The following is a 13,193-nucleotide window of genomic DNA, read 5'->3' as shown; positions in this document are numbered from 1 at the left end:
CGATTCTTTTAATGGTTTATTTTAAGTATTACTAGAATTAATACTATTAATTTCCTCGTTTCCTACTTTAGGATTCAAAATCGTTCATCGATTTCCTCGTTCCCTATTTTAGGAATTATCCTCTTAATTATCGCGTTGTTTATTTTAGTACTAATTAATTAATTCTATATTGAACGCTGCGTTAATAGCCGCGCCCGATTCTAAACGCTTTAAATCCGATTACCTTCGAGTCCGCGTTTATTTTAACCCTGTAAATCGATATTATTAATTTCCTTGAATCTCATAAATTGATGCTATTAATTTTTATAGATTAAATCAAAGAAATTATTCGTTAATTATAAAAATCCTACCGAACCGGTTGTTTAATTACTTAAATTATATAAAACGAATATTTGGAAATTATTAAACGGATTTCCCTAAACCCCAACGTTTACTTTAGGTATTACAAAAGTATTTATTCTATTAAATAAATTAATTTCCGTCGTACATTTAATAGTACCGTTAAAATTTAGAAAAATCGCTACAATTTTATCGAACGCAATTAATAATCCGATTAGACTACTAAAGATTAGTAGGACGGATAGTTAGCGAATAACCTTTAGTAAATCGAATTTACATTTACCGAATTAATTTTTAACTAATATAGATAGCTTCTTATACTTTTAGTATTAACCTAAGGTTAACTTCCTATTTTTAGAGCCTAAAGATAATTTTTTATTCCCTTACCTACTTCTAATTTAGGTGTAGTTTTTAGCGTATCGCAAATTTTTACCCGATTTTTTTTTGGTACTTACTTCGTTAATATAAATTCTTGCCTCCTTAATATAGGTTCTTACCCCCTCCTAAAACTAATTTTTCTAGAAGGTTTAACGCTAGTATTATTAATATATTAGACGCTAGTCCTTTATTTGCTTTATTTAATTTAAGTAATTTAAACTTTAAATTTTTGTTTCATTTAATTATATTTTATTTTAACGAATCTATTTTAGAATTAACTATTATTAATATAAATATTAGACCTAGCCTTAGAACATATTTTTAAGAACCTTAAACTTCTAGTTTTTTTACCCTACTACTTCGGGTGTTTATTTTTACTAGGTTTAACCCCCTTTTACTAACTCCTATTCGTTGTCCTACTTTTAAACCTATTTATTTTAATATTCTATCGTTTTTTACTTTCTAATAACGATTAGTATTATTTTTGTCGATTGTTTCTAAAGAGTTTAACCCTTTAAGAAGTATTTTTAAGTTAATTAATAACGAAAATTTATTAAACAGATTAACCGTAATTAATATAATTAACGATTTTATTACTCTAAAATTTGAATTCAGTAAAGTTAATCCTGAGCTTTAACGTTAATAAATTCCCTAATATCAATAAATTCGTTTAGGAGCTATACCCTTAATAGCGGACGAAATCGCTTAATTAATTATTTAAACTATAATTTAGATTCTAGCCGCCGCTCCCCGTCCCGGACTATTATTAAATTTAAAAATAAAAGAAATTGGTTATTTTAATTTAAATTTAAAAGAGAAAGATAATAATAGTAATAGTATAGTATAATAAAATAAAACAATAATATTCGTTAATGTTTATATTTTTATAAAACGTTTGAAATATTTAGCTATTATAAATTCTATTGAAACCGTCCGCGAAATTTAGATTCCCTATTTCCAAGGATTAGCCTTAATTTAGTATTTTATAGAATTAACTGATTTAGAACAGGCTAATTTAATTATTAAAAATATCGAACTTATTTTATTAACCTTTATTGAACGTTTTAAGCGGATAAATAATAAAATTTTATATAATTTTAACGCTAGGAAGTTAACCCTTTTTAATATTTATACCGGCCGAAATATTCGTTCTTTTGTTTAATAAATTATTAAAAACGCTAAAACTTTAAATTTACTTATCTTATTTCAATTTATATTTATTTTCGAAACGATAGACGGTTATATCTAATCTATTGTTAATAAACCTTCCGATTCAACTACCTTTAATACTTTTCTTAAATACCTCGATAAAAAATAGAATATTTTAATAATTAAGGTTAGGGAATTTTGGAGTCCTTCGCTGGTAACTGAATTATCTTCTTTTAATAATAGATTAATTTTAACGGCCGTTGTAATTAATTTCGGTAAATATTATTATTTACATCCTAATCCTCTTCTTTATTAATTTAATTAAAATTAGTATATTAATCGCCCTAATTAATATAATAATAATAATATTAATTACCGTTAGAATAATAGGTCTAATTCTTCTAATAGGAACGGGTATAATAATAGGTATAATAATAATAATTTCGGTACTAACTACGGAAATAGTAAATATGATAATAATTATAATAATAATAGCCGGGGAAATTAGTTTAATTCTAATTAAATTTAGGAGCAAGCGTTTAAATCCTTAAAATATTAAAATTAAAATTAGTATTAGAATAATAAATCCGGCGGAGGTTATAATAATAATAGATCTAATAATAGCTTTAATAATAGACTATAATAATAGAGAACTTGTTTTACCAAAGTATAAGATAACAAATATATTGAACCTTAGGATAACAATTACGTTTATAATAATAATAATCCTAATAATATTAATTAAATAATTTTCGAATAAGTTTTCGGCCGCGATTAGGATTAATTTAATAACGATTCCTAGGATTAGGATTAACCCGATAAAATTATCTAGATAAGCGTTTAAGTATTTAAGGTTTATAAGTATGTTTATTACTATTACGAGCGGTCTTTCCCTATTTTTAATAAACTTTGGAAATATTTGGAGAAAGATTATCGAATCGAGAAACATTTTAGAAGATAAACTATATTAATTACTATAGCCGAACTTCCTATTCTTTCCTTTTTTATTATACTCCTAACTCTTAATTCCGACGTTATTAACGTAATTGCACCTAATTTATTTATACCGGAGACCGAAATTTCTAATTCTATTATTGATTTTACTACTTTTAATTCTTTCAATATTAATTCTATTATTTTTGATTTTATTTATTATTTTATTCCTAATTTCTTTGTTATTAATATAATTATTTTTAATTCTCTTACTATCGATTTTATTATTCCCAATTCTTATATTTAAAACGCTATCGTACGTAATGCTCTTATTTTTGAATCCGCTTCGCTTAAATCTATTTCGCTTAAATTAATTAATTTAAATATAATTTTTAGTAATTTATTTATTCTTAAAATTAACCTTCTGGAATTAAACAATAAATAGGGTTTTATTATTATAATTAAAGAAATTCCTATAGTAAAAGCTTTATTTAATTAACTAAAGATTTCCGATTTAATTAACCCTGATTTAAGAATATTTAAACCGACCCCCAAGACGGTTTATTACCAATTTATAATTAAAGACGAAATTAAACCTATTATAACTAGATTATTATTAACGTAGTTATCGATACCTAACCCCCCTTTACTTTTCTAATAACTTTTAAAAATAATATATTTTAAAATCGACCCTAAATTAAATTTAGGTATTAAATAATAATTCCGGGCATTTATTTACTTTAAGGCTTATATTATAATTAATTTAGCTACCTAATACGAAGAGGATATTTATTTTGACTTTAAATATATTACATCTTTAACCAATAAGTCCTAAATCTAAAAATATTATACTAAAGTATATATTCGTCGAAGCTTAACGGCGTTACTCATTTGAAATATAGGTAATAATTAATATATATCGGACGAATACGTAATCCTAAATATACTTTTTAAAGGAGTTAATTATTTAAATTAGTTTATAGTAGTTTTTTTCCGTTTCGAAATTACTTTGGTCTAAGGATTAGAAGCCTATTTATTGTTTAGAATGAATATTTTAGCCCCGGAGAAATTCGTATTAGATTTGGCTAAATTATTAATAATAATTGGATTTTATAGTAATATAATTATTCTTATTTCAACGGAAATTAGGGGTAGAAAATATAATGTTCGTATTATTATTACTTAATATATTGTAATTTAACCGAAGTCGATAATTGAAATTCTTATCTAGTATAGAATCCTATTTAATAGTTAGGACCTTTTCTTTAAACTTTTTCTTTAGAATAGGGTTATTTCTTTTATAATACTAGTAAATTTAACTATATCCTACGCTCTAATAATAAATTTAAGCAATAAACTTATAATTGTAGGCGTTAACTAGATTATTGGAAGGCTATATTTAATGAACGATATATATACTTTAATTTAAATCCCTACTAACAGTTTGGACGTCGACGCTACTTATTTAGCCGCTAATTAACTTTATTAAGAAAAGTATTTTATAAACAATTTTAAATTCGTTAATTAGGAAACAATTACTTATTGTATTAAAATTAGAATTTATAAGGATAGAGATAATTGAAGAGCTTATTAATGAATTTTCGATTTATTTAACGAATTTGTAAATATTTTTTAAGATAGGGGCTTCGTTTTTCTATTTAAAGATTAATAGCTTCGAGTTTTTTTAAAGCTTGGTTGGGAAAGTTAGATTCTAAAGAAATATAAGATTTACCTAATTAATTCCTACGAAAGAGAAATAATCTGCGAAATTTTAAAGAAATTTTCTAAATAAGGTAAGATCTATAAAATTAAAAATTATATACCGTTTTCGTTCTTTATCTTTATTATTCAGTAAAATATACTTAATAGTATTTATAAAGGCCGAATAGTAATTAATATTCGTAACCTTGATTAAATTATCTTATTAAATTCTTACTTTATAACCTCCTAAAACGATATATTCGGTTCGATTAGAGATAAAGAGTTTATTTTATCCTTCGATGCTATTAGCTTCTATTATTAATAACAAATCTACCTTAATTTAAATTAGGTATTTATTATTATAACCTTAGAAAGTTAATATATATTTAAATACTTAATCATAGGCTATAAAGGTAATAACGTATTCGTTTAATATTAAATAGATTCTATCCTATAGGATATCCTAGCCGCCCGAAATTATTACGACGATATTATAGTAGCCTCCTCAATTTTGAACAAATATATTCAACATTTATATCGATTATTTGAAGTATTCCGAATCATAAATATTAGTATTAGGCCGTTTAAATCTTTTATTAGATTCCCGAATATTATAATCCTAGGAAGGATGATTAATTCCTTTAGTTCATTTATAACCCCTGAGCGTTTTAATACTATTAAATACTTATAGTTTCCATTAAGCCTTAGGGATTTTAAATACTTTTTAGAATTTATAGGCTATTTCCGTAATAATATTCTTTAATTTTCAATTTTGATTTTACCCCTTTAGGAATGTAAAATACAAATAATTAAAGAGAACGACAATAAAAAGAAACGTTCGAAATATATTCGGAAAATTTGGGTTAAGAAAATTTAATTATTCCGGCCGTTAATTATTGAAAAGGCCGCTTTCGATATAGTAAAAGACGAACTTTTAAAAGAAATAATATTAGTTTTCTTCTCTATTAACCGATAATTATTCTTCGATTTTAACGTTTCTAAATACGGGAACGGCGTCTAAATTTATTATATTAATAAAGAGGTTATTCTTGAAATTTTAATTTTAAATAGAATAATAATTATCGCCTATTTATTACGTACGTTAATTTAATTTATTACCTTCCTAAGTTAGATTCTTCCTAATGTTAAATATAGGTATTAACTAACTGAAATAGAGATTTTAGGCTACGTTTAAATAATAAAAAAGATTCGCTAATAATTGTCAGTAATCAAGAAGATCCCTATAGTATTTACTGTTTATTAAATTATTTTTAGCTTTTAGCGTTAAGTAGATATAATTAATACTATAATAATTGACATAAATAATAAGAAATTCGTTAAAGCCTTGGAATATATTAGCTAATACGAATTCTAAATTATCTGTAATTAGGTAAATATTATATAGTACCGGACGCACTATCCCGCTTTTTAACCGATTTAAATCCTAACAATAATTTGGAAACCCTAGGCGAATTAAATATATTCTTTAATAATTACGAAGAATATTGGCAAGTTTATAATTATACCATTAAACCCGGACCCGACGAAAATTAAGAAAATTAGTAAATTTACTTTAATACTTTATTAGTAATATAATTAATATTTATTAAAGAGTTTAACGACCTTCAATTCAGTTAATTATTTATAAAAGGCTATATACTAATTTAAATATCCCTTAATTTCCATTGACAAATTATCGATAACTACGCCTCTAACCCTAAATTTAATAAAATCCGGAAGGAAATCCTCAATAACCTATTATTAAAACGTTAGAATTAAGCCTGATTTCCATTTTAATTTAGGAATGAACTTCTTTAAAAAATTATAAACGGGAATCTTAACTAGCTTTATATCTTATAATCTTATATTAAATTTATTTTCAATTCGATTTATTTTAATAATTATTATGGATACATTAAATTAAGCGAATTCCTACTCTTTTACTTTATTATTAATAGATTAAAACTATTTCGCCGGTACTTCGTTAATTGTTTAAAGTATCGTATTTTTGAAACTAAATAATATAAAGTATATAGTAATTTATAGCCTATTTTAGGACTTCCCTACCTTTTCTATACTATAATAATCGATTTTATTTTGGGTTTACTAATATTAACGCTAAACGGTTTCAACGCAATTATATTAACGATTTGTAAATATACTAAAATAATAAATACAATACCGGGCAAATTAATATAAATTGTAAAAGATTAAATAATTACTTTCTTTAATATTCTATTTATTATTAATTAGGGATTATTTAAAATTATTATTAGTAATAAAAATTTGAAATTCCTATCGGCCTTCTAGAAAACTTTATTTAAATATTTAGGAATACTCCTAAATAAATAAATAGAGTAAGCGTATAAAATTCGTTATTAAATTAATATTTAAATATTATATTAACGTTTTTAAGAACCCGAATTTATAGTTAATAATAATTCCTACCTTAATATTTAGAATTAATAATACGAAGGCTACCGCTATAGGATTAACGCTTAATGAAGCGATTATAGGATTTATATTTAATAATATAGCTGATATTATATTAGGATAAGCTAATTATAAAAATAATCGTTAATTTCAAAGCTTACTTCTACCTATCGCTAGAATTGTAATTAACAATATAATTACAATTTCGGCTATATTAATAAAAAAATATTTCGATCGAGGCTGCCTTCTTGAATTCTTCGAGGTTAACGATAAAATTATATTTAGGCTTTATTAACGGTATATTATACCAAAAATAATTATATTAAGTAAGAAGCTAGGATAATAATTCGTAGGACCCTTTAAAATTATTGAGAGAATTAGTCGATTAGCATATCGCCTAAATTTACCAAGAGATTAAAAAATTCATTCCGTTATTAATATCAATTATTTAGAATTAACCCCGCCAATAGATATTTTCAATAGATAGTTGCTGCATCCTAGCCCTATCCACTTATCTAATTATCCCTATAGTATAGTAGGATACGATGAACGGAGGAAGAAATATTTAATAGTATATAAAAGATTAGGAATTAAATATTATAAATAGAAGAAACTTAAAAATATTAGCATAGACGCTATAAAGCGTTATAAGGAAAGGCTATAGTAAAATAGTTTTGTATTATAGGAAATAATATATATAATTATAATATATTAGGAGTAATAATATACAAGACGGATTTATAGCGCAAGGCGGACTTATAGAATATATTTAGTTAGATTTGGTTTTTTTTTTTTTTTTTTTTTTTTTTTTTCGAATTTCAAACTCTACTACAACGAAGACGTCATATTTTTTCCTTTTTAGGGGGCATTATTAACGCTTACTAAACATATACATATAAAGTAGGCGCACCCTGTACTCTATGCTCTATATATATAGCCAATGCATCATGCACTTTATATAGTACCTTAGATTCTATAGAATACATCACACATCTGCACTCACTTCTTGCTTTTGCTCCGCCTTGCTTATGCCTCTGGTATTAACAGTGTGGGTCGGTGTTCCTGTCCGCTGTGGGGACTCGCGTTCGAGTGATCACTTACAGGACTTGACCAATCTGGGTTTAGCGGATGAGATGGGCGTCTAAATCCCTGCCACAATTGGCCAATGGTCGCTTGTTGTGCGTCGTTTTCGCGCGATGGCCATCGGCTCCCATCACACCCAGACGGCAGCCGCTATCACCAATCAACCTCACTTCTTGCCTCATCAGCCATCAATTGGAAAGAGCAGCCATCTCATTGAATCTCACATGTCGATATCGTCAATGCAATGTGTCCAAAAGAACCACAACGAACTGGCATCGTGAACAGAAAGAATCAGAAAAGGGTCGAAGAGGGAGATGGGGTCAGGTATATATCCCTCCGAACCTCGAATGGTCTCGTCATCACGAATGAAGCGCGCATTTGCGGCCATCAATGAACTAATGTAGGTCCCTCCATGTGTTCTTCCTGTGTACCTTACTTCCTTGCTCCGTATTGCGTCCTGCAGTCTTTCATGCAATGCACGCACGCTCGCAGCACACAAGCACGCTGCACCAAGCCATCTAGCATCGTCGATAGGACGACAGTTTTCTCACCTTGCTCGGTCCGGCTGGCCGCCTCAACGGGCCATGCTACTCCATAGTATCCATGTTCGCCATGGTCTGTCCGACCTATCTTTCTGACCGAGAAGAGGGGGAGCCCGGAGATGAGAGAAAAACCACCATACTCCGCAACACCAAAAATGGAGGACAAGCTCGTTTGTGTGCTTGTGTGTTCGTGTGTGTTTGTGTGTGTCTTCGGGACTCGGAAGATAGGAAAGGAGCTTGTCTGTCCTGCTGTCTACACAACGCCCATCACGTGTATTGACGGGATTTTACCTTGACGAGGTTGAACAAGGCCGGCTTGTCACGATCCTTGCTAGCCTGCTAGCCTGCTAGCTACCACGATTCCTGCCAACCCAGGATGTCCGAAAAGATGCAACCAACCGTGGTCGAGGAAGAGGTGCGGTGCAAGCAACGCGTTTGCGCCGTTGTAACGTCCTCGCAGCGAAAGATGACCGAGCACCCGGGCTCCCAGGCAATGAAGACATTTCCCCGCCATTACCAAGAACTTCAGCTTCATTATATCTCTCGGGATACCTTCACTAGAGGGCTTATCACATTCTCTTATAGCCATTTCCTGATCCCAGCCTCCTCATGCATCAGAACATCTCGTTACCCCTCACTCAGCTTTCATGGCCGGCATGGGTGCTCGGTTGGGGTCTCAGCTCATGATATTGACTGAGGTTTTCTTCCCAAGACCTGTTGTGATACCTCGTGGTTGCCTTTTCTTATCCAGGTCTCACCGTCTCTCTGACGAGGGAGGATGACGAAGTCCTTCAAGACAACTGTATCACATGCCTTCGGCCTCACTCATCATCTTCCTCACGCAAATCATCATGTACTACCAACCTCTAACAAACATCACAGAAGGCAGACTGTTATTTTGAGCTGAACCAAGGATTTCATTGCAGCTATCACCATGTATCCAAACAAAACCCTCTCCCTTCCGCTTCAACTCCAATCCCCACGACCATGATCACTATCCAAAACCCCTTTCAAATCCAAACACCATCCACCTCCACCCGATAAACCCTCATCCATGATCAAGATCAAGATCAAGCAAGCTGACGTCTCTCAGTCTTCACACAACTACGCGTGTGCCCCCTAATTCCCGTTCCCGTTGCCAGACTTCTGAACAAAGAACTTATTGAACTTATTAAAGTTCTCCGGCGTCACTTGAATAGTAATATTGGGGTTATACACATTCAAGTTCTTGATCATGCCGTTGCCGGCATTCTTGCCCTTTACGTTGGCACCACTAAGACCACCGCCCAACAAATGTCCCAGGGCTTGACTGTCAGTCTGATTCTGGGTCTGGGTCTGGTCATGGCCGTTCGGTCCGTTGCTGTTGCTGAAGATGGAGAGCTGGGTTTCGGTGGCGGTGTTTCGGTTCTGCTTCTGCCCGTCGTTGCCGCCGGGAGGACCGGAAGGGAAGATGTTGCAATAGCCCTTGGAAGTTTTCTGGCAGGAACACTGCCGCTGAGCACGTCCCTTTTCCCTGGAGCTTAGGAGTACGGGAGGAGGAGCAGGAGGAGCGCCGAAGGAACACTGAGGTTGCTGAGAAGAAGAAGAAGAAGAAGGACCGAAGAGAGAAGACATGGAAGACATGGAAAACGGGTCAGTAACCTGGGACTGACAGACGGAGGCGGATGCAGAGGCCAAGGAGGAGGATTGATCCCAACCATCGAGTCCCTCCTCATCCTCATCGTCCTCATCGTCTTCATCGTCCTCATCGTCCAACTCCTCAGTGTTAGAGTCGTAGCCATTGTCGTAAGTGTAACCGAAGCAAGAGTCGCAAGAGGACGTGGGACAGGACTCATGGGAGTAAGAGTCGCTGTAGCTGCTTCCGCGCGGGGCGGGTGCGTTCATGTTGATGGGAGGGAAAGTACGTCTCGCTGTCTGCTTCATCTCTTAGATGGTGGTGTGATTGGTAAATTGTGTTGTGTTGGTTGGGCGCGTTTGGCTGTTGGTCTGGGTTCTTGAATGATGGGAGTCTGCAGAGTGGTGAGTTGAGAGCTGGCCTTGGGTTGTGGGGAAGAGGCAGAGTTGGCGGATATTTGGGAGCTCTTATATCTGTCGCTTCTTAACATTTGAGGTGGGACTGATAATATCCAAGACAAAATGAAGAGAAGACTCTCAGACACGCATGGAGAACATCTTGATTGTTCTGTATGTCTTCCGGAAGATACAGGAAGCGATACCATCACTCATATGTCTGGTTTATGGGCAATCCTGCGAATAATTTTTGTTGTTTATAAGAAATGATGGATATCTCAGTCAGTTTTCCTTCCGCATGACTGACGTATCTATCGCCACTTTACGTAGGGTTGGTTGGTTTTGAGACATCAGGGTGCTGCCAAACGGGAAAACAAATAAGAACAAGGCTTTGTGCCAGACATCAAACGAAAAGCTCAATCACAAAGGAAGGAACCTCGCGATATAATGAAAAGCACCCACATCTAGATGGGCTTGGCAACTTTCAATCCAATGCCTCTTCGCTGGATTGACATGGGCAGGGACGACTTACATTTCGCGGTATTCATCTTGTCTTGTCAGGCAAGTGCCAACTTTCCAGGCGCCCAAGGAAGGATCGACTGACATGGGCGGCATGTGAAATTAAATTTTCTAACTGTCCCTTCAGCTTGAACCGGCATTTTGGTTTTTTTTACAACCTTACCTCACATCCAGGGGTTGTGCTGATGGGCTGGCGGGTGGATGAAAGTGTAGTCGGGTCAGGCGACTGTTTCTTAGGATGGATGGGAGTAGAACGAGAAACTGATGGATGCAATCGATAAGTTGATGAATTCTGTGACTGAAGATACCAACTGCGTCTGTTTCTAGCATACTTCGATTCCATAGACGCTACAACTCCCTCATGACCTCCTCAACAGCCTTCAACGCCAACTTTTTCCTCTGCTCCTCCGGTACTGTGCCGCTCATGTCCCTAACCGCTTGCAGCTTGAGCATCATCTTGGCAATCCTCTCCACATCTTCCTCTCCTATCACATCTTCCTCGTCATCCCCATTCTTCTCCTCTTCCTTCTCCACCTTGTCTGCCGCCCCAGACCCAGACCCAGCACTCGGTCCAGCCTTTGCTGCGTCAGCGGCAGCAGCAGACTCCCCCTTCTTGCCCTCCCCCTTCTTCTTCGCCTCCTGCACCTCCTCCTCAAGTGACTTCCAAAACCCTTCTCTCGCCTGCTTCTTCATCTTCGCGTCCCACTCACTCCCTATCGACCCATCTATCGTCTGCGTCACACTCCTAAATGCCTTCAACTCTTCTTCCGTCGTCCGATTCGATTCCTCAGTCCCCTTCCAAAACGCCTTCCGCATCTCCATCTTCTGCTTCTTGGTGTACCCAAAGCCAAGATCAAACTCATCCTCCGTATCCCAGTTGTTCTCGTCAATGTAGTCGGCATCTTCGTCTTCAGACTCGTCGAACGGCCCACGATTGTTGTTGTCCCCCTCCGTAGACCCGGTCCCGTCTCCGCCTGACCAGTCATTAGACTGCAGCGCCTCGAGCGCTCGCGCGATGCCCATCTTTTCGCCGTACTCGTTTCTCTTGTCGTTGTTATCCACCGCCTCCTTCTTCCCCTTTCCTTTCAGAGCGGTATCAGGCACAACCCGACGATGATGAACAAACTCCAACCCCCACTCCGCACACAAATCATCCCACTCATTGATCTCCTCCTCCATGTCGTCGTCGGCATCCATTTCATCTCCACCACCAACCTTGCCCCCAACCGTAGTAGTAACACCAACAGCCAACGCAACCCCTTCCCACTCCCACCCGCCCAAACCCTCCCTAACCACCTTTCCTACCCCCTCGATCAACTCCCTCGTCTTTTCATTTTGGCTTTCATAGACTGCCTTCTCAGACTTGGAAGAAGGAACCTCAAAAACACAAACAACACCACCAAGCACCCCCAGCACCTCCTTCGCCTCCTCGCTCAGAAAGCTCGCTGACCAGTCGGCGGGGGAAGATATCAGGTCGAGCCAGATGGGGATTTGGGCGGTGTAGTAGGGCGTGGAGAGGGGGAGGGGGTGGGTTGTTCCTGCTAGGGAGGGTTCCGTCGTGTGTTCTGATGCATCTTCTTCTTGTGAGGGTGGTTGTTGTTGGGGGGTGGGTGCGGTGCCGGTTAGGTCTGTTTTTTGTTAGTTTGTGGGGGTTTTGGGAAGGGAGGAAGGTGAAGAAGAGAGATATGACATGACATACCTCTGATAACAGCACCGAGATGGTCTGAGGAGTCGGTGAGGGCAACCGCTAGGATTCGGCGCGGGTTGGTGATTTCTTCCGCTTTGGTGGATGTCATTTTGAGATATTTCCTCTAAAGAGAAAAGTTTGATGTTTTGCTGAAATGAGGGGTTCCGAGAAAGGAAGTCGTCAAGCAGAGTAGTGAGAGATGAACATGGGATGATAGTGACGCCTGCCCAACCGTTGAGCGTGACGCCACAGTGAGTGGAACGGGGACCTAACAGGTAGCTGGGAGCTGAGGTAGGAAAAGTGGAACCTCTGTGGCTTGATATGTGGCGCATATCATTCACCTGAGGAGAAAATAGGGATGTGATTCACAAAGTCATAAAACTTGCGATATTGATCAAGTGTTTGGGCATTTACAGTAA

General features: G+C 35.0%; 2 protein-coding genes across 2 annotated transcripts; both read right to left on the bottom strand.

Annotated features, from left to right (window-relative positions):
- Window positions 1-9,412: 9,412 nt before the first annotated feature.
- On the bottom strand, window positions 9,413-10,735 carry B0H65DRAFT_98926 (uncharacterized protein). The gene has a single exon (XM_062831661.1). It carries the CDS (start codon window positions 10,479-10,481, stop codon window positions 9,678-9,680), a length of 804 nt encoding a protein of 267 aa, XP_062684083.1. The 5' UTR covers window positions 10,482-10,735; the 3' UTR covers window positions 9,413-9,677.
- Window positions 10,736-11,354: 619 nt separating this feature from the next.
- Window positions 11,355-12,991, bottom strand: B0H65DRAFT_518365 (uncharacterized protein). Its single transcript, XM_062828695.1, has 2 exons — window positions 12,787-12,991; window positions 11,355-12,715 (listed from the first exon to the last, which is right to left on the bottom strand). The coding sequence occupies exons 1-2, from the start codon at window positions 12,881-12,883 to the stop codon at window positions 11,436-11,438; spliced, it is 1,377 nt and encodes a 458-aa protein (XP_062684082.1). The 5' UTR covers window positions 12,884-12,991; the 3' UTR covers window positions 11,355-11,435.
- Window positions 12,992-13,193: the final 202 nt, after the last annotated feature.

Source organism: Neurospora tetraspora, assembly GCF_033439725.1.
Source record: "Neurospora tetraspora strain CBS 560.94 chromosome Unknown B0H65scaffold_2, whole genome shotgun sequence".
In the NCBI taxonomy this organism is placed as follows: Eukaryota; Fungi; Ascomycota; class Sordariomycetes; order Sordariales; family Sordariaceae; genus Neurospora; species Neurospora tetraspora.
Note: the sequence above shows the minus strand (reverse complement) of the source record. Positions and strands in the feature narration are given on the sequence as shown.

What these genes read in the sequence shown, in the direction of transcription:
- B0H65DRAFT_98926 (XM_062831661.1), bottom strand. Translation starts at nt 10,481, where the DNA reads ATGAAGCAGACAGCGAGACGTACTTTCCCTCCCATCAACATGAACGCA.
- B0H65DRAFT_518365 (XM_062828695.1), bottom strand. Translation starts at nt 12,883, where the DNA reads ATGACATCCACCAAAGCGGAAGAAATCACCAACCCGCGCCGAATCCTA. An exon ending in TCTCGGTGCTGTTATCAGAG is followed by an intron (nt 12,716 to 12,786) that starts GTATGTCATGTC and finishes AACAAAAAACAG; the next exon opens with ACCTAACCGGCACCGCACCC.